Source organism: Cynocephalus volans, chromosome 16 (assembly GCF_027409185.1).
Source record: "Cynocephalus volans isolate mCynVol1 chromosome 16, mCynVol1.pri, whole genome shotgun sequence".
In the NCBI taxonomy this organism is placed as follows: Eukaryota; Metazoa; Chordata; class Mammalia; order Dermoptera; family Cynocephalidae; genus Cynocephalus; species Cynocephalus volans.
The window spans coordinates 21554563-21582518 of NC_084475.1; the positions used below are offsets into that span (position 1 = coordinate 21554563).

General features: G+C 62.8%; 1 protein-coding gene across 1 annotated transcript in view; it reads left to right on the top strand.

The window, feature by feature from the left end:
* BAHCC1 (BAH domain and coiled-coil containing 1) overlaps positions 1-27956 on the top strand; it is a 59734-nt gene that overhangs the window by 11649 nt on the left and 20129 nt on the right. Inside the window, exons 2-5 of the mRNA XM_063081000.1 lie at positions 11835-12014; positions 22529-22651; positions 25708-27456; positions 27643-27751. Coding sequence (XP_062937070.1) covers positions 11835-12014; positions 22529-22651; positions 25708-27456; positions 27643-27751 — 2161 coding nt within the window. The remainder of the gene's footprint in view (positions 1-11834; positions 12015-22528; positions 22652-25707; positions 27457-27642; positions 27752-27956) is intronic.

The following is a 27956-nucleotide window of genomic DNA, read 5'->3' on the forward strand; positions in this document are numbered from 1 at the left end:
CCGTGGCAGGCTGGAAGTGGACCTGGGACCCGGGTGAGGGCAGGAGCAGGGTGCCCACTCTAGGCTTCGGTGGGTGACCCCCCGGTAGGGGTGTTGGCAGACTCCTTTGTCCCCGCAGCCCCTCGTCGCTCTGTGCCAGGGACCCCCAGGACACGCCAGGTCTGCACAGTGGGCAGTGGCCCCCGCTGGCTGGTCCCACTGTGTGCCATGGTGACCCAAGACCAGCAGGTCGCCTTGTGGGCAGTGTACTTGGAAGCCAATCCCATTTTTGAGACTCTTTGCATCCCTTTGGGTATCCTAAAAATAAGCTTTTAATTTATCTTAAATTAATATTAAAATTAAATCTAGATTAAATTGTAACGTATCTTTAGGCTAACCCTTAAAAAGCCCTTAATGTGTGTGAATACAGATAAAACCAAAGAATATTAGGAAACTATATGAGAGGCCGCGCCCTCCTTCATGACCCATTGCAGATTTGCCAGTAAATATTTAGCAGAATCCAAAACTAAGTGCAGAGGCCGTAGGGGGGGACAGGTGCAGAAGGGAGGGTAGTCTAAGACTGAATTGACAAATTGACAATTGTGACTTGCTGCTGCGGCAGGGGTCGGGGAGACCTCGCCCACCAGTCCCGATCTCTGACTTTTCTGCAGAAGCAGATCTGTCTCTTGAGTGGTTGACTCCCCCTCCAGGCCCTCTTTTTATCTTCCAGAAGGTTCCTTCTCTGCTCCGAGCTCCACTGTAACCGCTGCAGCCCCTCTGCTCGGTCCCTGTCTTCTGTGTGTAGGTTAGCTGTCGCTATGTGCCACGTCATCCCAAACCTCCGCAGCAGAAGACAACACACGTTTCTCATCTTTCAGCTTCTGTGGGTCACGAATTTGGGGCACAGTGTCTCTAGGGCTCAACTGTGGGGGCTCCCCTGCCACGTCCACCCCTGGCTGTTGCAGGCCTCCTTGGGCCCTTGTAGCTGGAGGCCTCAGTCCCCCACGGGGGCCCCTCTCCTAGGGCAGCTCACAGCGTGGCAGCCACTTCGCTTAGAGCGTGTGAGGGGGAGAGAGACAGAAGCCACAGTCTTTTTGTAACCTCCCTGTGGAGGTGGTGGCCCATCACTTTTGCCACGTGCCACTCATAGAAACAAGCGTGTGTCCCACCCACACTCAAGCGGAAGGGATTACACAAAGGGGTGAATACCAGAGGTCAGGTGTCATCAGGGACCTTCTCAGAGGCTGCCCATCACAGTCATAGCAGCCCCCTCCCCAGAGTCCATCTCGACCTCGACCCCTTCTGTGGCTATAACTGCCACCCTTAGCCTGGGCCCCCCGTCCTGCAGGGGTGTGTCCCTCTTGTCCCTCACACCCTCGGCCTCCTTCCTGCCCTGACTACATCTTTCTCCTTCTCAGTCTCTGTCCCCTCCATGTCCACTATGGCCCCTCCCCATGTCCAGGCTGACCCTACCTGTCCTCCCCCAACTCTTCCTCCCCCTCCTCTTCCAAATCCCATTGTCACTGTGCACTGGCGACTCTGTTCTGGGCTGTCCCCTCCACAGCAGAGGCCCCAGACACATGTGGACTGTCCCCCCACCCTGGCCAGGGCACTGCTGTCTAGGTAGATGCAGCATCGTCTGACCACCTATGGGGGGAGGAGCCAGCTGACCCTGAAACAGCCTCGAGGTTGGCGTGGGCTGCACGAGATGTAAGGGCCAGTGTCAGAGGGCAGGATGCTTGGGCCGCCTGTGGCTTCCTCAGATTCCAGGCTGGGCACAGGGTGAGCGTGGGTGACCATGGAGCATCGCGGACGCTCAGTGACTGTTTGCCTAATGAATACTCTGGGCTAGAATTTTGTTCTCTGGATGCAGCTCAGGCCTGCTCTGAGCTTGGGTGACGGGGCAGTTGTGCCCTCTGGTCGGGGCAGCACTTTCTCCTGTTGTTCCTGCGCCAGCTACCTGCCTGTGTGGGTCAGCAGGTGCCTTGGGCCCACAGGGACACTCCAGGCTCCAGGACAGACACCGGGCCCCTCAGGTGTGGGGATCAGCCACAGGTCTACAGACCCTCCAAAGCTGGCAGGGGTGCCCTTTGGGGACTTTGTGCAGCCCCGGGCTGCCCTAGCACAGAGTCTCAGGCCTCTTGCCCAGGAGTGCCTTGGACCCTTGTTCCCCACACCCAGCTAACAGCCTTTTTTTCCCAGAACATGACACAATGGGGGCCGAAGGGTGAGTGGCCCAAGGGGACCAGCTTTAGCTGATGAGCAGGTCCAGGCGGCCAAGGGCCGGTGGCAGCAGAGGGCAGTGCCTGGGCACCTGCGGGAGCTGCCAGACCTCATTGGGGTCTTCTCTCTCTCTGAGTCTCTTGCTGGGGTCCCCAAGCCCCCAAGGCTGGCTCAGCTCAGGCCCTATCCTGGATGGCCCCTCCTGCCCTCATCCTGGGTGCCCTGGGGCAGTGGGGTGTGGTGTTCCCTGCATCAGAAACTTCCTTCTTAGCCCTGCTCAGCTGGAGAGTTCCAAGAAACACCATATTTTTACCTGGGAAAATTGAGGTTTTTTTCTACTTGTACTCTTGAAACATCTTCGGAGATGAAATACTGTGTCAGTGTGTCCGGAAGGGAGTGGGTGGCTTGCGATAGTGGTGCCAGCTGCCGGAGAACCGCAGGACCCAAGTGCAGGAGGTGCTGCCTGGCTGCCGCATTCCTGTTTGGGGCAGGACAGACGGATGTCCCTGCGGTCATCCTCAGCCTTACATCTGCAGGACTCCCGAGCCCCCGGAAAGGGCGGGCGTGTCATGGCAGTCCCAGCAGAACCCCCCACTGCACGTGGAGTTGGTTGGGCCCCTGCACTCTCTCTGGCTCCCTGTCCCTGCCTGGCACGTCCCTGCAGCCACCACCCAGAGCCTGTCCTGCCCGCTCCGCACTCATCACGGGGCCTCCCACGCTGTACCTTGTGCCTCGGGCTCTGCCCCTCGAGGCCCCCAAGTGTGAAAATGCCCAAGGCTGGGGGCTTCTGAGCAGGGAGGGCAACAGAGGGGCCACTGCCCAGACCACAGGCCCAGCACCCTGCCCGGAGCCCACGCTCTCTGGAGCACCCAAGTCCACCTGCACCTTCCTGGCTCTTCCTGTCCATCCACAGGGTTGAGCTCCTTGGACCTGGGTTAGCCCAAACCCCACACATGGCACCATACCGTGCGCAGCTTGGCTCTGAGAGGCTCAGGTGGGTGCTAAGTGGAGACTCCCCAGTGGTGGGGAATTCCAGGGAGGGGACCTTCGTTGTGAAAGGGGCCAGGTTGGGCTTTTTGGAGGAGACTGGATGTGAACTAAGCCTTGAGGAATAGCATTTGGGAAGGAAGGGCCATGCGTTCTCCCTGGAAGGGCAGCACTGAGTGAGGCCCAGCGTGGCAGGAGCCAAGCTGTACCTGAAACACTTGGCTGGGAAATGAGGACAGAAAGGTGGCACCAGCAGCAGGGACCCAGAGTGCATCCAAGCACCCTCCCAGGCCCTTTCCAGGATGCCACGGCCCAAGGCAGCTCCATCTGGCCTTGGAGCCTGATCCTTCTCAGGCCTGAGGGAGCAGGAGCTGGCCTGAGTCCGATGGTGGCCAGGTGGAGGTCCCCCAGTGCAACATGGGAGCCATCCCTGTGGCCAGAAACGATGGCAACAGCATGCACAGCTGTCCCTGCTGCCTGTCCTGCCTGCACAACTCTGTTTGTGATACAGACCAATATCTCTCCTGCCTGAGTGCCTGGTGCCCAGGTGAGTCTGAGCCTGGAGGACGGGTCCTTAACTGCCTCCATGTTCCCCAAGCCAGCCTAGCCCCCAGACCTTGTGGCTTGATGTGGGGCATGACTTGAGGCTGTCATCTGCACGAGACTGGTGCCTGCTACACCAACACTGCCTGCCCCGGCCAGTGGGGAGTCCTGCACATAGAGCAAAGGGACTTAGGAGGCTGGCTGGCGAGCAAGGGGTCAAGGTTAGTCCAACCCTGAGTGCCCAGGAAACTGCCTCTGCAGCCGGCAGGGCTGGGTGATGAGTAAGGAAGCCCAGGCTGGAGGAGCTACAATAAAGTTGCCCGCTGCTCTGGGGCCGGTGCCCGGTGGCCTCCGGGTGGAGGCAAGGACTAGCAGAAAAGGAGCTGATTGTGCTCCCTGGGGCTGGGGGTTGTGACCACCCACAGAACCATCACAGACAGCTGTCCCCCGCCTGCACCTGCCTTTGTCCCCTTTCACCCTAGCCCTGGAGCCTCTGCCCTGGGCAGCTGACGTTGCCTTGTGGGCCCAGCGTGGGAGGAGGAAGATCCCACTCGAAGCAGGTGCTGTGGCGGGTCCCCTTGGCAGATGGGGAAGAGCCAGCTAGCAGGGCGAAGTCGCCACCCACAGACACGCAGCCAGGAAGCACTAGAGTTTCCTGTGGACCCAGTTCCGTTGGGGTCCATGCTGTGGCTGGCATAGACAGGTGGGGCCCTGTGTCCCTGTCCGGCTTTGCTTTGTCCTCTCCCTGCCCACAGCTGAGACGAGGGCATGTCCAGGGTCAGCGTGGGGGACAGGATGTGGGAGCACAGGGCAGACGCCCCCCGACTCCTCTAGCCCTGCCCACATGGCCTCCCCTTCTCCGAAGGCACTAGCAGGCTGTGGTATCTGTGTGGCCACACGTGTGCCTCCTGACATCTATACCCACGTGTCCTTCTCCTTGCAGTTGGCTTATTCCAAGACAGGGGTGGGGGGAGGGAGGCTCTTGCCTTGGCTGAGGGGTGGCACTGACTGGCTCGTCACCTTCCCACGCCCCAGCCGCCCACCCTCCAGCCTCAGGCATGTCCTGGGGGGCTGGAGGAGGTCCTGGCCGCCTGCCTGACCACCAGGGAGAGGAGCGAGAGCCCTGGGAGAAGGTGCGAAGACCAGGAGAACAGAGCAGGAGCAGGCTGGGGCCCCGCCCGCCACCCACGGGCCACTCTGAGTCACACTTGGCCTAGAACTCTGGGAGGTGGAGGGAGACCGAGGGCGGCCCCAGTGGAGAGCGCTGGCCACCCCACCCCCACCAAAGGGCTAAATTTACCGTTTTAATAAGAACCAGACTTATATCCGATTTTCCTTTTCTTTTATTAGTTCTGGGCTATCGGTGGTTGGACCCATCCCTCTCAGCCGTTTCCACGTTTGCTGGGTCAGGTAGCTCAGCAACCACAGAGTTTTCCTATTACGGCCTGAGAGATGCTGCACTTGGGCCAGTGGGGTTTCTGGAAGGTTCGCCTGGGCCAGCCAAGGGGCTTCCCAGGTGACGTGTTTATGTTTCTGGGCAGGCGTCCCTCCCCCAGGGTGCCCCCACATCCTGGGAGTGGACTGAGCAGGGTCGCCGGCTGCTTTGCAGTCTTCGCCCCCCCACCCTCATTCTTCCTCCCCCCACCGTGGTTCCGGTCCCTTCCCTCCTGCCTCCTGTCTCCGTCTCTTGTCTGCTATTCCTCTCTGCCTGTGACTGTCCCAGCCTCCTCCTCTTGTCCGGCCACCTTCAGAGACCTGTGGACGGTGGGTGGAGTGGTCTGGTAGCCACGTGGGGCTCTCAGACACTTCCAGGGCCCCGGCAGCAGAAGGGGTGGCAGGGTGAGCCCTGTGTCCAGCAAGATACAGAGTGAGCAACGCTGGACAGACTGACATCTGGTGGCAATGGGTTCATGATTTGTCGGACCAGAAGGGTGCCACCTGGCAAGGCCGGCCCTGCTCAGGGGATCTGATATTAGAGAGGGCTTTGTGACAAGTCTGAGGAAGGCCCAGCTGTGTGGCCTGCTAGCTGCCCCCCTGAATCCACAGGACTCCCAGAGGCCACTTTCAGGTCTTCCCTGGAAGAGGCCATTCAGAGCTGAACAGCTGGGCTGGGAGGGGCTGGCTCCCAGGCAGCGGGGCCAGGGGTCTTGGAGCCATAGTTCAGCGCAGACTTGACACTAGAGAATGGGGTTCCCCTTCCACCAGGAGCATGCCTGATGTGCCCCTACCCAGGGTGAAGAAGTGGGTGGGCAGGACCCAGCTGGCCTGTTGCCTCCTCCCCAGCCACCTCAGGCACAACCAAAGGGCAGGAGCCTTTGCCGGGGTCCAGGCCAGAGAAGGACAATCTGGTGGAGGCCTGATTCCCAGGAAGCAGTTTCTTCAGGACCCGCCCAGCCCATGTGGCCCCTGTGCCCAAGAGCAGAGTCCACCAAGGCATTCATGCCCACAGCCCCAGGCATGCAGCCGAGCCAGAGCTGTGTGCACACTCATAGCTGCACACACACACCCAGACACGCACCAGAGTGCACACGCACGACCCCTCCTGTCTGTGCCCATGCTCACAAGTGCACACACCCCCGTGCCGTCTCTCTGGGGCTGCTGGTGGGTCCCAGGGGAAGCATGGCTGGGTTGTGTCTGGGAATGAAACCGGCGAACACATGCCTGCTCAGACCCACGTACACACGCACCACGGACATGTGCATGCACACCCACGGACATGTGCATGCCAGGGCAGCATGTGGCTTGGCCACCAAGGCCCCTGCCATGGCAGCTTCCAGTCTCCTGGTGGGGGCCAGGAGTCCCAGAGCGGCCCCTCACACCGGGGCCTGGTGTCCCCATCTCTGCCCCCCACTCCTTTTCCCAGGCAGCCACATGGTCAGATGCCACCCGCTGCCTCCAAGCAGGCTGGACTGAAGCCTTTCCTCCCCAGCATCCACGCGGGAAAGCCTGCGTGGCCGGCCGCCAGCCTGCCCTCCCCTCCCCTGGAATGACAGGAATGCGGGGCAGGGCCGTGGCGGCTGTTGATCCTCCTGCCGCCGCCTCCTCTCGCCTGCTCAGCCCCCTCCGGGCCTGCCTCGGCGTGGGAGGGGCGCCTGGGGCCACCCATTACTCCAGTCTCAGGAGGCCAAGGGACAGCCCCAGGGGAGCCAGGCATCCCTGCTCCTGGGCGGGCCTGCAGGGGCCGGGCGGCGGCACCAAGGGAAGCGGGACAGGACAGGACAGGACGGCCGCCAAACGTGGAGCCGGAGGGGGCCGTGCCAGCAGCCGTCAGCTGGGCTTCCGGAAGCAGCAGGAGCGCTGAGAGCCTGGGAAGGGACTTGCTTCTCAGGAGCCGCCGCCGTCTCAGGGAGGCCTTTTTTTCTTACAATCCACTTCCCAGTTCCAGAAAAGGAGGGCACTGTCCCCATGGCTCACTTAACTCAAAACAAATGCTCGTCCCGCCGCAGCCCGGAGCTCCCACTCCTCCTGGCTCATGGAGACCCTCCGACCGTCCCTACTGTCCCCTCTGTCCTTGTCTGGTGTCACGATGCTGAGACGGCCAGGCCCCCGTGGAGGCCTGGCAGGAGAGTTGGGTGGGCAGGCATGGGGCGCCTGGTCATCCAGTCACCTAGGCCCGGCCTCTGTGTGCGGGGTCTTCGGGGGACTCTTGGCAGGGGGGCTGCCAGTATTGCTGCCGAGCACACCAGTAGGGAGGGACAGTTATCAAGGACCCCTGGACCGGAAGCTCCTGGGAGCAGCTGGGCTCCTGGGCCCAAGCATCCCCAGCGGCCCTCACTCGGGGCTGCCCAGCGTCTGTTGACCATCTTGGCCACAGCAAGTTGGCCTGGCAAACAGGTTGACCGGAGGAAGGCCTGGTTCCCACCTCTGCCATGGCCAGAACAGCTTGCTGCCTCCAACTGTGTGCCAGCCACTCCACACAGTGGCCCTCTCTCTGGGTGGGCTGGGCTCAGTGGTCACGAGTGATTCCCGGGGTGTCTGGGGTTCCAGCCCAGCTCTGACCCACTGGTCTCCCAGCCCTTCTGCTGCTGGGTGGCCTGGGAGCAGCCAGGGTCCAGGGACAGCCTGTCTCCTGGCCCAGGTCGGCCGTGCCTTGGGGTGTGGGAACAGACCAGCCTCCCAGGGACAGGGGCTGCGCCTGAGGAGCCAGGCCGTTGGTGGGGGGGTGTCAGCTGGCCTCCAGCACGCTGGTTTCTGGAGTGGTTTTCTGCGCCAGCCAGGCACCTGGGCCAGGCTTCCACAGTGTCCTGGGCAGAGCTGCGGCCAGAGGCGCCCTGTATCCAGAGCTGCAAACCCTGGCCTGGGCCAACTGGGCAGTGGGACCGGCTGATTGGGGGCCAGTGTATGACACAGAATAGCCTGCCTTGTGCCACACTGACACCTTGTACAGCCTTCAGTTTCTTTTCCCAGGAAAACCCTGAACATGTACCGAGTCCCTGTGACAAGAGCTGATGGGAAACCCGAGGGAGTGGACCTGGGCAGGTTCCGTGGTGGGGCCAGGCCACCTTGACCATGCACACTGGTGGGGACAAGGGCAGCCTTTGGAGTGGACAGGCCTCGTTCAAACCCCTTCCTGGGCACTTGGGGCTGTTGGGCCCTGAGTCATGATTAGGGTTTATCATGCCCCGTTCCCTTATCAGTCCTATGGCAGCCCCCAACCTGGGGTCACGGTGGCATTAAGTAGCATGGTTTACAGAGCCCCTGGCAGGGGAGGTGCCAGTGCAGTTGGCTTCTTAGGGGACCCAGGTCAAGAGCCCCTCCAGCCTTCCTCACTGCATGCCCCGTCCACGTCCCCTCCCTGGCCAGTAACCACAGCACTCAGTAGGCAAGGACTTTGCCAAGAGGAAAGAACCTTCAGCCCAGTTCCCGGCTGGACTTGGCCACGTAGCTCTGGCCCTGGCCAGGGCACAGGCTGCACTCGGCTCCCAGGCAGCCACTGCACAGGCCCTGTCTGGGGTTGGCTACTGGTCGGCAGGTGGGGGCTGGGCAGGTGGCAGCCAGGTTTGCCCACGGCCTTCTTGGCTGGGCACAATGCCATTGCCAGGCTCCTTGGAGGTGGAAGTGACAGTAGGAACATGGATGCTCTTTCCCAGAGTTTCCCAGGCTTCTCAGGGGCCTGGTGGGGTGGGGGAGGGCCTCAGGGAGTCAGCAGTCCCCTCCCCCACCCCCACGGGGGTCACTGCCCCTCAGGTGGCAGGGCTTGCAGGATCTGCTTCCAAGTTTCTAGCCATGCCCAAGACGGGGGATAAACTCACCCCCTAGAGTAAGGATCACAGACCGCCCCCCTCCGTGTGTGGGGCCAGGTGTGAGGCGGGGTCTGCCCAGTGCCTTCCTCGGGGACTGGCCTTCTGGCCGGGCAATGGGGACTCCAAACAGCAGCTGCCACCTTGCGCCAGGATTTCTAGAAGGGGGAGGCCATCTATGTCCCCATGCAGGAGACATCAGGGTCTCTCGCGGTGGACTCAGTACCAAGGACACCCCTTCATGGAACTGGGCTGCAGTGTACCATTCCATGTGATGACGGACAAGGCTGTGAGCATCTCTGCCCAGAAGGTGGTCTCCAAATCGTTCGTGGCTGTGATCTCGCGGCAGTGGGGTCTCACCCGGCTCCTATGTCCTTCCTCACTGTGCCTGGTGGCTTGAATCTATTGCATTTAGTACATAAAGACATGGTTGTGTGGTAGGAGCACAGCACCAGTTCTTCAGTTTGCAGCATGAAAGGGGAAGGAGTGGAGCAGATGCCTCAGTGTATGGCCCGGCCTGAGGCCGGGCACAGGCAGGACGTTGGAGGCCCCGCCAGCTGCCTGTGAGGCTGGCAGCGAGGGGCTGGGCTGGGACCCCCTTTATTTCCTAGACTCTGGGCCAAGGGTCTCTTAACAGGCTCAAAGAAACCAGCTATAAGGAAGGAAGCACCCGTGGAGGGTCCCCGAGTCTGGAGATAGGCGAGTTTCCGAGGACCGGAGGGCCCTGTGGGTTGCTGAGCTCTGTCCTGCCGCCCCCGCCTGCCTGTGGTGTGGGAGAGCTCAGGGTGTGGGGTTCTCAGGCCAAGATCCTGCAGAAACCCTTTCTCCAGACCCGACTTTTGGACTCGGTTGCTTCCCACCATCCCTGGGAGGAACCAGCAGGCGGGACTTCCCTGGGAGGGTGCGGGGGCGGGAAGGCCTAGGGGACGTGGGGTGGGCCAGGGCGGGGCAGCAGAAAGCTTCCAGCTCACCCCACAGGCATGCCCCCAAGGGTCCCCAACACTTCCCTTCTCAGCCCAGAGTCCCCTCCCCTAGCTGGCCACGCCTGTGGTCTGGCTGGGGCCCATGGCCGTCTCAGCCCTGCGGTTCGGGAAGTCCCTGGCTCCTGGGCACCTTTGCCCCTGCCCTGGGCCCACTGAGCTCTCCCTGCAGCCTGACAGCCTGCTCTTCTGCTCCACCCACCACAGGGGCCAGCTCACAGCCCACGCCCTGGCCAGCGCTTGTAGACCCTGCCCCTGGGCCCGTGTGTGCCCTGTTCACTGCGCCACTAGGCCCAGGGCTGGGAACTGCCCTGGCTCTGCGTGGTGCTGCCAGGGTCCCCGCTGGGACAGCCCCTCCCTCTCCCTGGCTCCCCAGCCTGGCCGCCTCTCTGCTGAGTCACCCCCTGTCTGGGAAGCTCCCAGGGCCTGGCCAGGCTGCATGAGGCATCACAAATTTGTAAATCTCCTGCCTCCTGGGCGGGGGGGCAGCTGCCCTGATTCACCTTCGGCTGGGCCTGTAGCGCCACCCCTGCCTGTCTCTGCACTCAGCCTCGCAACCCCTCTCAGCCCAATGGGGCAGCAGCCCCCTAGGTCCCTGGGATGGTCCTAGGCCAGGCTCGCTGCCCATGGGACAGAAGTGACAAGGTGTCAGGGCACCCTGCCAGGGTGGGGGCCAAACCACACAGCCCCAGGCCACCCACTGAGTGGGGGGCCACCATGTGTGGAACATCCTGTGTGTGCCTGTGTCCTGTGTGTGCGAGCACTGGCATTCACGGCAACCCAGGAGGCTCACTTGGCCTGTACTTGGCCACTGGATGGGCAGAGGGGGTCAGCCTGCCGGTGGGCATGAGAGGAGGATACAGGTGGGCAGGGGGAGCTGGGTGGGCAAGCTGTGGAGGCCACCCACTGCCTGCAACTGTCACCACACTCCCAGGCCACCTGGGGAATGCCGAGTGTGCTAGCCAGGCCCAGGAAGCCTCTCACCATTGCCACCTGACCTGAGATGACCGCTGTCTGCAGCTTGATGTGTGCCTGCGGGGACGGAGAGCAGACTGACGGGGCAGCATCCCTAGCCCTGTGCCCCTCTCCCGCCTGTCTTCCAGTCTTCCTTCTGGCTGGTTTTTCCTCCTGCTTACCTGGGGCTGGTGCACCCCAGTCTGACGACTCAGTTAACTGGAGCTGGAGAGGAGGAGGAAGACCTCACCTTGGAGGAGGGCCACCCTCCCAGTGCTGCCCTGCCCTGCCCCACAGAGCTTACATGGGCCTGCTGCGGGGGCCCTGCCACCCTGGCCCCAGGTGCATTGCCTGGCCTTTGCAGGAGGGTGGACAAAGCATGCCGGCAAGTCCACTGAGTCTGAGAGGGCTTGTGGCTGCCCAGCACCATGGCCTGGGAGAGCCGGGGTGCTCTGCCTGCACAGGAAGCACTCACCACAGGGTGGTTTGTTCCCATGGGGTTATTTGGCACAGCACCCACACCTGCTTGGTGGTGGTGGTGGCATGGTCATTGGTGGTAGTGGGGGCTGGCATAGTCATTGGTGGTGATGGTGTCAGGAGGCGTGGTCATTGGTGGTGGCAGTGGTGTGGTCATTGGTGGTGGTGGAAGCTGGCATAGTCATTGGTAGTGGTGGTGGCAAAGGTGTCATTCTTGGATTTGGCAATAGCAGGAGGGCATCAATGTCAGGGCACCTGAGGCACAGGGAGATCAGGACCCTGAGTGACTGTCAGGGGCCCATGTGGGCAGCTTCTCCTGCCATTGTCTTCTTGAAGACAAAGGCCCTGGGGGGATTCAGGGGCCTGCGCTCCATCCACGGAGAGGGCTATGCCCTGTCCTGAGCTGCCCACGGACCTGCGCCCAGACTCACTCTCGCCCCTGTGTCCGCAGCCAGCAGCCGCCTGATGGGAAGTTCCCCGGCCTCCTCTTTCATGGGCAGTTTCCTCACCAGCAGCCTGGGCTCGGCCACCTCCACGCACCCCAGCGGGGCCGCCTCCTCTCCCTCTGAGCAGGCTTACCGCAGCTCTCACCCCGCTGCCTCCCAGATCTGGTTCTCCCACTCCCACGAAGGTAAGTCGAGGCCTGGGCCCCAGCAGTGCCCTGGTGGCCGGGTGACTGGCTGGCACCCAGGGCCAGCGCTGAGGCAGGGCCTTCCCCATGGTTGCAGCGAGAGCATGGCTGGAGGCCCGCCCAGCAAGAGGCGAGGGGCTGCCTCCCTGCCGAGGAAGCCCCTGGGGGAGGTGGTAATTGGTTGGAAACAGGGGGCGGCCCCATTGGGCGGTAGTCCCGGCCAGATGTGTGCTCCAGATGGGCAGAGAAGGAGAAGGGGAGCAGGCCGGGGGCTCGGGCAGCGGGGAAATGTGGAGCACAGCTGCTCTGGCCGGGCGGGCTGCCCCCTGTGCAGGGCGCGCCCACCTCCCCAGACTCGAGGAGGCGTGGACTCCAGATGTGCCGGCTGGGCGGGAGGGGCAGGGAGGAGAGAGCTGTCAGCACGCACAGGCTGCCACCCTGGGGCCTGGCCTAGGACAGCGTCCCTTCCCAGCGATCAGCCTCCCCATGAGATGTTGCCTTGGTCACACAGTAGGTGCCTCATGAGTACTTGTCATTTTCAGGCTGCGTGTCTGGCAGGAGGGCCCCTAGATGCCCTTCTAGGACTCAGGGCTCCCCTTGGGCTTTCCCAGGGGCAGGCAACCCCTGCCCAGCTCCCCTCTGCTCAGCACCCTGGCGCTGTGACTTTTGCAGTGTCCCTGGGCCCCAACGTCCCTGGACCCGTGGTTGCTGGTACTTAACTCACTCAGCAACCCCGCCCCCCGTGGCATGGGAAGGGTTAAGCATCCCCCCACCCCCGGGCGACTGGCACGCGGAGAGGTAATTGCAGTTGGCAGCGGGCACACAGGGCTCTCCGCTCCTGGCACCCGGCGCTGCCGTAACTCAATGACTGTGCTGAGCGGCGGGCGTCGTGTTTACAGAGCGCTGCGGACCCACACACTGCGCACCGCTGCCCATGTTCCAGGCAGGGAGATTAGCGCCCGGCACTGCTGGAAGCCAGAGAAACCTCTCTTTGTGCAACAAGAAAGGGGCTGTTTTCCAAACAGGACAGGTGACGAGTGAGGGACAGTTGTTAAAATAATCTGGGCTCCGGGCACTGTGCAGAGTGCACATGCTGGGCAGGCGATAAGGAGCAGCTCTCGCGCCCTCGGGGCCAAGTGGGCAGAGCGGGGTCCTTGACCCAGACTCACCTGTGTCTCTCCTTCCCACCCCACACCCCAGCAGCCTCTCGGAGCCCAGCCTGGTGGAAGCTTCCTGGGTGGCCGTGGGTGGGCCCCGCTGGCACCACTCACCCCACAGCCTTCTGTGTCTGCTGGACACACTCTGGGTCACAGTAGCATCTGGCTCCCAGGATGTCTGTGGAAGGAGGGAAGAGGGTGGCCGAGTGTGGGGGAGCAGCTGCATGGAGGCCCACGGGAGCCGTGCAGGACCCACCCTGGCCCAGCCGCAGGTGCATGGGTATGCTCGGGCTGGCTGCCTTGGTTTCCCCTCCTTGCAAAGGAGTGGCCACAGCCCATCCCCCAAGTTCTGCGTCAGGAAGTGTATATTCCTGCTACCCCCCCCCCCCAATTCCACCCTTGGGAACCCTGCCTGCGAGGAGGGCGGTTTGTGGGTAGTGCCACCTGCCCTGAAGCCCACCCCCCATCCTGCCCCCCTGGGGGCTGCTCAGAATGTGGGTAGGTGGCAGCCTGCAGACAGACAGTACCCACAACGGCCTCCAGCCACCCACTTCCCCTTGTGCCAACGGCTGCCTTGGTGGAGCTGCCCTCAGCCCCTTGCCTGGGGCTGGTGTCTGTGGGCTCCATCTTCCTGCCCCAGCCCCAGGGGAATCCACCTGGCTGGGTGGGAGGCCAGGACCCCAGTGTATATGTTGGGGTGGGGGATGGAGTCCAGGCCCTGACCCGCCTGCATCCCAGGAGGAAGCTCTTTTGAGGCAGGGGTGGCCTGAGCAGGAAGAGGGGCACATTGTCCACAGCAGCCCTGGCTGTGACACACCAAGGAGGTTCTTCTCTCTGAGACCAGCATCCAGGCAATGGCCATCTGTCCACCCGCCACTGGGCACTTCCTCGTGCCAGCTGTGAGATGCAGTTTCCACTGTCCAGTGCCCAGTCAGGTGGGGGCTGGCATGGTGCATGAGCACAGGTGGATGCAGGGCAGGGGAAGTGGGATGGGGAATCTAGCGACCCACCTAGGCTTCAGAACGCAGGGCCCACCTGGGGCCGAGGTGGGCGTGTAGGGACAGCAGTCCTGGGTGGAAGAGTGCCCCCTGAACCTGCCAGGTGCTACCTGAGGGCAGTACAATGTCTGTCCCAGGGATCTTATGACCACATACACCCTCAAGGCCATGCCTCAGTTTACCCCTTTACTCTCTCCCCTTCCCTGCCTTCAGTTGAGCTGCCCCGCCCCGGGATCCCCTCCTGGAGGGATTCCCCTGCCCGCCGCCCTCTGCCTGTCCTCAGCCTCCTCCCGACACGCTGCGCAGTGACGGCCGCCTCGCTGTGAGCTTGCAGAAGGCGGGGCTGGAGCGGGTGGCAGGCTGCTGGCTGGCGGCCCTGGCACCATGCCTGGCTGCTACTTTGACTGGGTGCCAGCTGGCTCCTCACGTGCCGGGGCCTGTTTCTCTGCCGTGTGTGTTCAGGGGGGCTGGGGACGGTGGGGCGGCAGGGGGCACGCGACTCGGCCAGAGGATGGGGGCCACCAGCATGGTGGGCTGCCTGGGCTATCTACTTGGAGGTCTGGCTGTCGCCCTCATCCCCCTTCCTCCCACAGCCCTCGGGATGGGCAGAGGGGCCGGTGCCCAGCAAAGCCCACTCAGCACACCTTCCCTGCCCAGGCTAGGCCCCAGGGAGTCTTCTCATGTCAAGGGCAGTGAGGCTGGGTTGGGGCAGGCAAGAGGGCATCCAGGTGGGGGTAGGCCCAGGTGTCCCCACTCCAGGCACGGACTCCCAGCCAGCCGCAGGGCCCCCAGCTCGCCATCTGCGAGGGAGCCGCTAGAGCAGGCCAGGGCTTCCTGTTTGCTGGTGGAACAGCTGGGGGTGCAGAGGAGACAGTGGAGTTGCAGGAGCCGCCCCAGAACATCTGTCCTTGGGCAGAGTGGGTCTGTGCAGCTCCTGGGCTTCCTGGCCTCCCAGGCTCACTGAAGACGAGGGGTTCTGCCGGCGGGGGCTTCTGGGGCTAGGGATGGGAGTGGGCTGCGGAACTGGCTCAGGACAGAGGTGAGCCACTGTCCAGCCACTCTGTCCTGGGTGTGTCAGAGCAGGGGTGGGATACAACACAGCTGGCCCTATTGTGGGAGAGCTGGTCCCTACCCCCCACCCCAGCTGCCTGGCTGGGACCACCCACAGGGCCTATGAAAGGGGACTCTGTTCCTGGGGGGCTCAGCTGGCGAGGAGGAGGGCAGGGGCTGCGGAGCCCCTACAGCCAGGGCTGCTCGTGGTTTCTCTTGCCACCTGGAGGGAAGCCGCGGGTGGCGGCAGGCACACGTGCCGGGGCTGGCTGTCCGCCTAGCTGGCCTCTCTGTCAGAGCCACACCCACCCCTTCAGCCACTTCTGCACCCAGAGCTGGCCGGGTTCCGGTGGGGGCAGGGCTGCACAAGAGCCACCAGTGCACCCTGCTCTTCTGAGCCCCACAGCTTTCCACGTCCCCCCAGCTGCCCCTCTGTCCTGCTTGGTCCCCTCTGAGGCCTCAGGACTACCCTGGCTTCTGGGAGCAAGTGGAGCTGGGAGCACATCTGTGTGAGGCACAGGGGCCCCTCCCAGTGTCCACCCACCTCTGTGGGACCTCACAGTCTCTGTGACTCCTCCAGGCCCGTCCTTCCGGAACAGGCACTGTTGGGGGCCACTCGTCCCCAGTCCCTTTTCCTCCTGGGCCTCGGTTTCCTCAGTGGCTAAAATAGCCTTGTCACCTACCCCCCACAGGAACACTGGCTGTTCTCCCCCTGTGCCCAGGGGAAGGAGTTGGACCAGTGAGGACAAGTTGGCTGCTCTGAGAAGTGGGGGACAGCATAGGGCGAGGGGCCCGAGCCCCTAGATCCTGACATGGGGATCAGGGCTGCCGCACTGGACAGGCCCCCACTGGGCAATTTCCCTTAACCAGGGGAGGGGAGTCTGGCTGTCCAGGCCTCTAACGCCCTTCGAAGTGTCCCGTGGCTGTGTGTGTCCAGCCCTCGCATCAGGGTTCAGCCTCTTGTCCCTGCCGGGGTTTGCCCTCATGCCCTGGGCTTTCCTTCATGGTCTGAGCCGCAGCTCACCATGACTTCCTTTATGGATCTCTTTCCTTGTCCACAGGCTGGCCAGCCAATGGCCAGTCACTGCTGCGGGCAGGGCTCCCATCCTGATCACCGTGGGGCCTACGCGGGGAGAGGGCGCTTGGGGACACCTGACAAACGAGCAGATGAAGTCACACAAGAGCGTGTGCAGTGAGACGCCGCTTGGGGAGTCCCAGGTGGTAGAACCTGAGCCCCGGGGAGCTTGGGGGCTGTGGAGGTGGGGGGCTTGGCGGGTAAAGGGCCTGGTTCCTGCAGCTGCGGATGGCCCTCAAACAGGGGTCCCAGGGCCAGCCCCTGGCTCTGGGTCAGGCAGGAGGGCAACACGTGGTCCTGAGCCTGGCCCCCAGCACCATGAGCCTCAGGTGTTGATGACAGTCCACTAGAGGAGGGGGTGAGAGGAGTGGAAGGTCTAGGTGGCAGGGTGGGGTGCAGCCTGGCACCGAGCTCCCTGGCGGTCAGAGATGCTCTCTGGAATGCCGGCGGAGGTTTTGGGGATCATGCCCAGTTGCTCCTGGCTCCAGGCTCTGAAGATCCTGTCACCTTCCCAGCTTAGGGCCTGCAGCAGGCTCTGGACCCTACCCCTCCCCAACCCTGTGCACCCTGAGGGTCTCTCCTTCCAAAACCTCAGGGAGCCCCAGGGTTGGGCACTCCAGCCCTGAGAAGGGGTCTCATGCTGCTCCCCACAACCAGAGCCCAGGACATGGGTTGCTCGGTCCTGGGAGCTGCACTCTGAAAACACAGCCTGGATGGCCTGGGGTCTGACCACCTGGGGCAAGGGGTCTGAGGATGCAGCAGGGGTGTTTGGCAGGCACTGAAGCAGGGCCCTCCTGCACCCAGGGCAGACAGTGCCAGTCAATCGCAGCACTTTTTGTGCTGCGTGGAAACAGTCTCAGAATCCTCCGGAACCGGCACTCCGGGTGTTTGCTGTCATTTAATAGACTTGTGTGCTGCAGCTGGAACCACAGACACCCTGAGTGAGAGAAGTGTCACACCAGAAACACAGCACCCGGTCGGCCATGGAAGGAAGAAAGGAACAGGGACCATGTGCCCAGGCCAGGTCCCCTTGAAGCTCTCCATAGGGGTCGTTGGGGGTTGAGTAAGGGGAGTCTGGCAGAGTTGGCAGGAGCTGGTGGGGGCGACAGGTCTGCCCTGGAGGATCTGCACTTCCTGGATAAGCAGGCATCAGACACGGTCAGCCCATGTTCTTCAGAGCCCAGCCTGTGTGGCTGACTGTGAACAAGTGCAGGGTCCAGGCCGGGGCAGCCTTGCTCCCTGCCCGCCCGTGGTCAACAGCTCCACCACGTGTGGTGGAGCCACCCTCAGACCCTGGTGCTGCGCCCTGGCTGAAGCCCCAGGCCATAGCGTGGAGTGGTATTGGCAGCTGGAGGCTCAACCGTGGGGAGAACTTTCTAGCAGTTGGAGCCTCGGGATGGGTGTGGGCTGACACAGGTGCCCGAGTATCCCCGTCTAGGGAGGCAGCTCTGCCATTTGTCAAGGTGGACACTGAGGGGGGAATGTCTGTTGCAAAAGGCCTTGTTCTCTGGGGTGTGGGGGCCAGTGGCAGGGAGACGGGAGACAAGCTTGCAGTGTGCCTCAGCACCCCTAGGCATTGCTGAGCCTGCGGCATCTAGACCCTGCGCACTGTGGGCCTCCAGCAGGGCTCCCCAGTGACTCTGTAATGGGACGCTCCCTGCCCCCCAGGCAGTCTTGGCCCTTCAGTTAGCTGACCACGCATCCCTTCCCTCTAGACCTGGCTCTGAAGATGCCACTGTGTCCGGCCTCCTGAAAGCTCAGGAGCAGCTCCCAGTCTCCCCCCAGCAGAAGTGGGACCTGGAAAGGTGGGCTGGGGGGAGGGATGCCACCATCACCTCCCCAGACTTGGCAAGAGGAGGAAGGTTCCAGGTCTGGCTTGGAGAGGGTGGGTCTCAGTGCTTTGGGTTGCTGGGAGATGTGCTACGGCCAAACGCAGGAGGGTTGAGGTGGCCTCAAGAGGAGGGCAGGTCTGGAGATCCTGGCGTGAGCAGAGACATAAAAGCCCATGCTAGGACCCCTGTGTGCCCTGGGGCTGCCCCTCCTTCAGCCAGGGCCCTTCTCTGCAGGCAAAAGGGGCTCCCCTGACCCCATGGCAGCCCTATCCTAGCCACCTGTTTCCCACAACCTGCCTTCCTGTCCCCTCCGTCCTTTAGACCCTGCCCTGGGCACACCCTCCACCCCAGTCGGCTGTTGTCTTCTTTCTCCTGCCCCACTCAGTGCATTTCCTCCCACCTTTGACCCTTGACCTTCCAGACGAGGCCAGCAAAGGCCTGGGGTCTTATTGTACCCTCAGAGGCTGAGATTCTTTGTGGGCACTTTACAGGATAAGGCCCAGGGTCTCCCTGCAACCACACAGTGGGGCAGGCGGGGCATCCTCAGGGAGACCTCCGCTGCCCCCACCAGGCCCAATCCCCCAGCTTCACGGGGGCCCAGTAGGCCCGGAATCCTGGCCCCCCACTCCATGGGACATTTGCATGGCCTCCAGTCTATCCCTCATCAGTTGGGGTGATCCTAGTAGCTCCAACCTCAGGAGATCTGAGGCTCTGGGGAGGGCGTGTCCGGGGGCCTCTAGCAGGAGTGTGGGGTTGAGGACTCTGATCCCATATGAGCACCCACAGGCCTTGCCGGCCCCGGGCATCTGTAGCCCTCTGCTGTCCTGTCCTCTCCCAGCCATACCCTGCCCTGGCCAGGCCAGGGGCCTCTGCCCCCTCCCCTAAGCCCTCCCCCAGATCCCCCCACCCCAGGCACAATGCTTCATCTGCAGCCGGATCTAGGATGTTGGTGGCTCCTGAACCCCGCACAGCAGCCCTGGCTTCTGCGCTGGAACAGCTGCTCTGATTCATAAAAGTCATCTTTTATTTTCTTCTTCAATTCAGAGAGTACAGTCTTGTTGGGAAAATGAAAGCAGCCTTTCTAGTGCTGGGCTGGGAGTACCTCTTCACCCCTTCCTCTCTCTCTGTCCCCCACCCCCAGATCCTTCCTGCCAGGGCCGCAGAGGGTGGGGTCCCAGGCAGGCTAGAGATGGGGGAAGCCAGCGGGCCCCTGGGCTTGGGGCCCCTGGGAGATTCCTGCCCCCGTTCCCTGGCCCGCATGGCCAGCCGCCCTCCACTGCCCCCCGAGGGCGCCGGGCAGGAAGGAGCCCATTCCTCAGCCAGCAGAACGCGGGCTTCCCCCAGAGAGCGGATGGGCAGGAGGCCCGGACCTCCCGAGGGGCACAGGGAGATCCGCGCCTGGGAAACGGCGTCTGGGAAGGAGGAATTTACAGACTTCTGTTTACCAAAATGAAGCCCTATAAAACATTTAACAGCAGCCGATTAAAGGGGACAGCTGCGGTGGCTTAACCAGCCCCCAGGCCTCCCCCCGCCCCGGCCGCTCCCACTCCCCCAGCTCGCTCCTGGCTCCCCTCTCAGCTCTCGTCAGGTCTTCCAGGAGCTGAGTTTAATCTGGTAAACATCTGCTCCAGATGTGTCTCCCACACAAGCAAGGCCTGTGGCCAGACTGCCAGCCTCAGCCTGTGTCCTCAGTGGGACGGGCGCTGCAGGGCGCAGGCCAGGGCTGTGGCAGGCACCTTCCCCAAATCCTCAGCAGTAGGTGCAGCCTCGCCCCATCAAGCACGTTTCTGTGTCGCAGGACTTCTCAGAGCTTTTACAGTGCTCGTGCCCTTCTGGAGATTCCAAATGGGGGCAGGGCAGGGCGGGGCTGCATTCTTAGCGCTTGTGTGACCCAGGCCTTGTTTTGCATGGAGCATCTCTTGGGGACAGAGTTCCACAGACTCACCCAGGACTGACTGAGCCAGAGAACATCAGACAGCACCATCAGGGGCTGAGTGGCGGCCTGCCACTGCTGAGGGGCCCGCTGGGATCTGGGTGTGGGCTGCCCATTTGGAATGGGAGGCACCATGGATGTCGGGGCCTTGTTCCCGAGGGACCCCAGAGTGTACCCATCTGATCTCTGACCCCTCTGTGAGCCATGCCCCTGAGATTCCTCATCCATCCTCATCTCCGAGCTGGGTTCTGAGGACTATCCACAGGCTGACCCACCCGGCCTCAGGCCTGCAGCGGGCCACCTCCTGGCTCTGCCCCCCACGCACCCACAGAGGTCCCTTGGCACTGAGATGGAGGGCCGAGGCCACACTGGCCTCCCACCTCCATTTCAACTTCAGTCTCCAGGCAGGTCGGCCTCAGGTCATGGCGAATAGCCCTGGCCCTCTGTGAGCACTGTCGGGACGGACACGGGCCTGGAAATCTGTTCTGTAGTTCTGGACCTGCCCCTGCAGGGCTGGACTTCTGAAAAGGTGTTGCTCAGAGTGTGTTCTGTGGAACGCGCGGCCCACACGTTGTTGAAAGGGCTCTCGCTGAAACAACACAGGGGTTCCACCGTAAAAGGAGTTTGGGAAACAGTGAAGAGGTCCAGCAATGCTGTCTGTTGTGGGACTTGTCAGTTGCTTCCTTATGATGCCTAAGAGGGTCGCGGCGCCTGGCTCCCTGGCACATGGCTCACAGCGCCCTCTCAGCACACGCCTGGAACCCACCTCCCCTTCCTTCCCTCCCGGGCTGCCGCCTCCCTGTCCCTGTGGCTGCTCTGCTCCTCGGAGAAACCCCGGGGATTCCTGCTCCCTTGTCACTGCCCAGGGTGGGCTGAGAAGTCAGACAGCATCGAGAAGCTCTTGGTACGATAGTGAGGTCCCCTAGAGAAATTCCTCTGGGCCTGCTTTCCTTGCAGGAGAATGTTCAGAGCAGCAGCTCGAAGCCGGCACTTTGGAGTGAATTGGAGAGTCCTGCCCTGCCCAACCCAGCTGCGTGGCTCTGTAAATGGGAGGGGGAGGGACAGCCTGGCCAGTTGTCACCAGGTGATGCTTCAAGGGTCCTGCCTCACATAGCTGTCCCTCAGCCTCCGCCTGCAGAGAGCCACGTCTGGGCCCCAGGTGCTAAAGTGGTCTCCAGGCTGCCCTGCCCCCTGACACCCCAGCCAGCCTGTGGCCCACATCCAGGCCCTACCACCCTCCTCCCCCCACCCTGACAAAGCCAGGAGCAGCCCCAGGCTGTGAAAACATCCAGCCCCACTCCACCCCAGGCAGGGGAGTCCCCACCCTCCACTTAACAACCAGCAGCTTCAGAGCCCGGCTAGGGACAACTAGACAGCGGGCTATGGGGTGTGAGCCAGGCTGGGAAGGAGACTTGGGTCCCCACATCCCAGGACCTGCCCTGGTAGTAGCAGCAGGCAGGGTGGGCTGGCTGGCGGCTGGCAGGTAGAGCTGGGGGCCCGGGTCCTTCTGTCCCCTGTGGGCCTGGTGGGGAAGGACCAGCCATGAGAAGCCACCAGACATCCCACCCTGCAGTGCCTAGGCCAGGGTGCCGGTGCCTGAGCGATCCTCCCAGGCCAGTGCTCAGTCCTGTCTGTCCTGCGGGCTGGGCCCTCATCCTTTGGGTGGGGAGCATGTGTGTCCCAGGTGGCCAAAGCTGTCCCAAGGCCCAGGGCCATGAGGGTGGGGCTAGCTCCAGGGGGTGGCTGATGTTCCTGTGCTGGACAGGGGGAGCCCCTCAGAACTCTGGCTACCACGAGGGATGGACCCCTTGGGCCAGAGAGGGGCCTGCAGGCATGACTTGGAATCTCTGGGGACAGCGCAGGGGGTTCTCAGAGCACCGGAGGCCATGCCCAGTGGAGCAGCAGAGAGCTGAGTTGGCTGGAGTCGCCTGTGGCCTCCAGCAGGGTGGAAACCTGCCACAACCCACCTGCACAGGCCCAGGGCATGGGCCATCAAGACCAGCACAGCACAGCTGGGCAGGGCCTGTCTGCTCGTCGCCAGGGGCCTGTTGAAGGTGCCAGCAGGAGGCCATGTCTGGCCTGGCTCTCCTCTGCCGGTCGCTCTGTGGGGTGCTGGTCCGCTGCGCCCCCTGCTCCCAAGATGCCTCTCCAGATCGCCTTTTGTTGCCCTGCCTGGAAGCTCCCAAATACTGAGTGCTGCTGGGAGAGAGTCAAAGCCCCTTCTCCACCCACCCCTCTCCCAAGCCCATCAGCAATTCAATTTGTGCTGCACCACACCGGAGGGATGGCATTAGTCGAGTCAGAGCTAATGTGATGTATTGATGGGCTGATTTCCCACCGCGGGCTGCACGCCGGCTCCACAGGGCGTTGCTCCAGGGCTGCCCGCTGGCTTCTCCCCTCCCTGGGGTCCAGGCGGGTGCAGGCGGGGGGCTGGGGGTTGCCTCTATAGCAGTCTCTTTGCTTCTCTAGCTCCAGGGTACCCCAGGTTTTCGGGGAGTCTGGCATCCACCTTCCTACCCGTGAGCCACTTGGATCACCATGGAAACAGCAATGTTCTCTACGGGCAGCATCGTTTCTATGGAACCCAAAAAGGCAAGTGCGGTGGGCCCAGTGTGGCCCAGCATGAGGTGCAGGCGTCATGAGGGCTGGGAAGCTTCTGGGGCACAAGGCAGAGCAGCCAGTCTGGGAGGGCCCCCTCACAAGTTGTTGGCCAGGCAGGGGTGGGGGCTGGAGGAGAGGATGGGCATGCCCTGCAGGTACCTGGACGATTTAAACCCTGGGTCCCAGGGCCCAGTGGCCGGTTAAGTACCCACATTAGGTAGTACTCTGAAAGCATAGCCAGGCTATCTCCTGAGCTCTTGGGGGTCAGGCAGAAGCCACAGAGTGTTCAGGGGTCCCAGGGGGGCTTGGCGAGGAGGATCTCATCAGGAAGGGGAGAAGAGGCCCACAGAAGCATGCGTCTCCTGACTCAGTTTGCTGGGCCTGGGCTAGACCTGGGCTGTGCCAGGCCCGACCTTCTAGCCCTCCACCTGGTCCTGAGGCCAGCCAGTGCAAACAGATGCCACTGGAGGAGGGCGGGAGCAAGAGCTGTGTCCCGTGGACAGAGGAGGGGCAGCCCCCCCGTTGGCAGCAGGTGTCCCCAGAGGAGGCATGCTGAGTGTGGCCTGAGCTGGTGAGAATGCAGAACCCGTTGGAGGAGGGGACTCCTAGTGGGGTGCTGCACAGCAGAGGCCTGGCCTCCATGAGCAGCTCCCAGCAGGCAACCTGCCAGAAGGTCAGGCAGGCACCTCCTGGCTGGAGGTGGGACAGGTATGGGAGCCGGAGCTGTCTCCAGGTGGAGTTTTCCTGGCTAGGGTGATGTTTGGTTTGCCTTTTAGAAAGCTCTCCCTGGGGTGGTGAAGGGAGACCACTGGGTTAGTTTCAGAGACAAGTGATACAGACAGGAACCCACATGTGGGGTCCCTTGGGGCTGGAATCAGTGCTGTCAAGGAATGCAGATTAGGGACAGGGAGAGGCAGAGGGTCCCACATGACCCACAGTTCTTGGCCAACTGGAAGGGACCCACCAGCAGTTCAGAGGGGAGCCCAGCTCCGGTGCAGAGGGACTGGGGGCCTCCTCAGGGATCCAGGTGGGAGCTGGACACTGGACATATATAGGGAGGCAGTGCTGGATGGGTGGACTGGAAAGGTAGATTCACCTGTGGAGAGGTGTCACCTGGGTATGTGGCCAGCAAAGATGGGCTCAGCCCTGGAAACCCTAGCATTGAAGGCTGGAGCTCAGAGGAGCCAGAGGAGTCCACAGAGCATCCAGCAGGGGTCCTGGGGAAAGAAAGGGACCGCATTGAGCTAGTGCCATTGAGGTGGCCATGGTGGCCCCAGGGAGAGCAGTTTTAGGTGTGGGGGGAGGGAGAAGGGGCAGAGAGAGCCTGCGGCCCACCCCCCTGCCCTCACCTCCTGCCAGCCCACAGCCCCTTTCCTCCTCTGGCCTCAGACTCCAGGGCCTTGGCGTGTCCGGCATGTCTGTGTCCTTGGGCCATCCTGTAACTGGGAGAGCTGTGGAGGCTCAGGATGGCCTTGGTCTTGCCTGGACTGGCCAGCCGTGATTGGTGCAGGAAAGGCCCTGCTTCCGGTGGGGCCGGGACTCTTCCCCAGCCCCACCCAGGGGATTTGGCTCTGACCATAACTTACACCCTGGACGCTTCCAGGAAAACCAAGTCTTACCCGGCTCTTGGAGCTGGTGGCCAGGGGCTCTGCTGCCCAGGGGACAGCCCCACACCACCAGGGACTGGGTCCCCCAATATCAGCTGCAGCGCCTGCAGTATTTTGACAGCATTAGTCAGGGGTAGGCAGGTGGCTAGTCCAGCCCCAGAAACCTAACCCCCTGAACCAGAGCCCAGGGACTCCCTCTGGGCATTGGGCCGGCTGGTGTCGCAGGAGCGCTGGCCGGGCCTCTGGCTTTCACAATATTGTGGTGGAGCCTCATCCAAGAACATTATTTGGTTTTGGAAATTGAGCTAATTAGGTTTTGCCAGGGCTGCCCCCTTCCCCTTGTTTCTAATTAGCAGGAAATTGACAAGGAATTTACATGACTGAGGACAGTTTTACAAGTTCCAAATGTTTCTTTTGTTCCCCCACTGGTCCGCTCCCTCAGCTCTTGGCCGTCTACCCTGCTGCTCGCCCACCCAGGGTCCCCCAGAGGTGGTGACCTACCCCAGGTTGGGGGTGGTGGGTGTCCCCAGGGCAGCTGGGGACCCACGTAGAGAGCGTGGAGCAAGCAGCCCCTGCCCAGACAGGAAGGGTTTGTCCCAGGCCGAGGGCCCAGTCTGGGCAGCCAGTCCACACACCAGCAGAGGGAGCCCAGGACACCTCCCTGCTCCAGGCTGGGTGGGCAGGGAGCTGCCGGGTGGGTGTGGGCACAGGTGCTACTCTCCACCCCGGGGACCTTCCTTTCTCCCTGTTTTAACCCATCACCCAGTCCCACCAGCCTGAGAGGTCCACAGTTCAGATGCCCAGGGGTGGGGCACTGGGGGGCTCCCCAGGGTGTCCAAGATGTAGGTGAGCGGGGTCCTCTACACCTAGTCCACTCAGACACCCTGAGCCTCACTTCCCCCTCTGGGGATGACTTATGGGGGTGATGTGGGTCTCAGTAGGCTCTCTAGCCATGTCAGCGGGAACCTGGCACAACAGGCTTGTAGTGGCCACATCACACAGGTCCACTGAGCTGCCCCTCACTGTAAGCCAGCAGCATCCGTGTCTCTAAGGTCTGCAGACCCCACCGGCTCATGCTCCTGTGAATGCTCTGCTTGGAGCTCTCAGCTCCTGGGGGTGACATAGTCATAACCTCAGCAGGGTTGGGGCAGTTAGTGTTTCATGGATGCAGAGTCTCAGATTGGGGAGATGGAAGAGTCGGGGAGATGGGATGATGGCTGCACAGCAGTGTGAGTGTAGTCAACGCCACAGAACTGTGCACTTAAAATGGTAAAGTTTTATGTTATGTGTGTTTTACCACAACTTTTTAAAAAATGAAAACAAAAACCTTCCCTGGCCTCAGGTTGGTGCCAGCTAGGGTTGGGGGAGGCACTTGAGCAGGTGTCTCGGGGAGCCTGAGCTCTCCCTGCCCCCACTGACCTTGGCTCTCTCGGCCTGCAGATAACTTCTACCTGCGAAACCTGCCCCCGCAGCCCACCCTCCTGCCTGCCAACCACAACTTCCCTGCCGTGGCCCGGGCAGCCCCTGCCCACCCCATCGGCTCCTGCAGCCGTGACCGGGGTGAGGCCAGCCCCCTGCAGAAGGGTCCCAAGGAATTTGACCGCTTCCTCATGGGCAGAGAGAAGGTCAGCAGGGCGGCAGAGGGCAAGGAGCGGTCGGCGGCGGCAGAGGACGGTGGCAAGGAGCGGCACAAGCTGGTGCTGCCCGTGCCAGCCGATGGGCACTGCAAAGAGGGTGGCCCGGTGCCCCGCAGCGCTTGCGAGGCCCGCCCCAAGCACCTCACCTCCTGCCTGCTCAATGCCAAGGTGCTCAACGGCGAGATGGGCAAGGCTGCACCAGCCAGCTGTGCGGGGGGCATGCTGGGGCGGCCAGGCCCGGGGATGGCGGCCACTGGGCGCTGCACGAAGGAGGTGGCGGGCCCCACGGAGCCCGGGCCGGCCTTCAGCGAGTGCCTAGAGCGGCGGCAGATGCTGCACCATGCAGTGTCCCATGCAGTGCCCTACACGGTGCCATCTGGCCTGACCACTGGGCCACCCCCACCACTTAGCACAGCCGCCGGCTCCTTCCCCTGCCTGCAGTTGCATGCCGGCCCAGACGGGCTCTGCCCGCTGCAGGACAAAGTCTCCCGGGACCTAAAGGCCAGCGGGCCCACCTTTGTGCCTTCCGTGGGACACTTGACGGACAAGAGCCGCCCCTTCCAGGCAGCCGAGGCCTGTGCTGTGGTGGGAGAGGGCAAGGACCAGCACCTGGATGGGGCTGTGGCTCCCGACCATGCCACGCCCTATGGAGTCTCCTATGCCCACCTGAAGGCCGAGGGCAGGGGCGAGTGGAGGCCTGGGGGCTTCGAGGCAGCCCTTAACCCCCGGCTAAAGGGCCTGGAGTATCTCAATAGTGCAGGCCCTGAGGCCTCCTTCCCCGGACTCCCCAAGGGCGGTCTGGACAAAAGCAGCTACTTTGAGTTGCCCGTCCCTTCACAGGACTGTGCCCGGCCCAGTCACCAAGACCCTCTGGGTGGGAAGGCCCCCCAGGCCTGTTGCACTTTAGACAAGACGGCCAGCAAGGAGGCCCCTGCCAGCCTCCCCGGGGCCCAGAAGGTGGCCAGAATTCGGCACCAGCAGCACTTGGTGGCCCCCGAGGTGGAGCCAGGGGGTAGCGGGGCCGAGGCCACACGCAAACCCCTAGAGCTGTCTTCCCTGGGCTACAGCGGGCCCCACCTGCCCCCATGGAGCGTCCAGGCAGGCCAGGGCACCCCCATGGCCATCAGTGAAGAGCGCAAGGGCGGCCCCTACCTGGACCCCTTTGGCAGCGGCCTTCAGCAGGCGGCCCTCCTGTCCCAGGAGTTGCCCACCCCGCCAGACGAGGTCTCGGCCATGAAGAACCTGCTGAAGTACAGCAACCAAGCTCTGGTCGTGGGCCAGAAGACGCCCTTCGTGGGCCTGGGCAGCCTCAAAGCCAGCTGCGTCCAACAGGAGGCAAAGTTCCCGGCCTCCAAGGGCCCAGGCCAGGTGGAAAGGCCAGACTGCGCCCGCAGCCGGGAGCACGAGGCCCCACATAGTGACGGGGAGGTGCGGCAGCCACCCGTGGGCATCGCAGTGGCCTTGGCCAGGCATAAGGACACTGTGAGCCGGTCTGAGACATCCTACAGCACCAACGCTGGGCGGCAGGGCCGGGCTGCCCCTGCCTTCAAAGGTACAGCTCTCCATGGGATGGGGGCCGGCCGGGTGGGGCCTGGGGTGCCTAGGGCCAGCCAGCCCCGCCCCTGCCCCAGCAGACCTTGTAGGGCCCACAGGTTTGAAGTGGGGTCACTGCTTGCTTTAGCCAGTGGCACTTGGCCACCCCAACCCTCGTCCCTCCTGCCATCTCGACCCTGTGCAGCTGGCAGCGGGTCCCGCTCCGTGCACACACTGGACCTGGAGGCTGAGGAGGAGCGGGCACGGCTGTGTGAAGATCGCCTGGGTCTGGCCAGCCGCGAGCTGCTGCTGCAGTAAGGACAGGGTGTGGCTTGGGGAGGGGGCCGCTGGCTCGCCTGCTTAGAGCTATGTGGGTGAAAGTGAGATGTCCTCACAGAGGGATGACAGGCTCTGTGGCCTGTCATGTCAATGTACACGCCCACCCTGGAGCCTTTCTGGGGTCTCCACCCCATGTTGGAGGGCTCTCCTCACTCCCCCTCTGCCAGCAGGGCCCCTGCC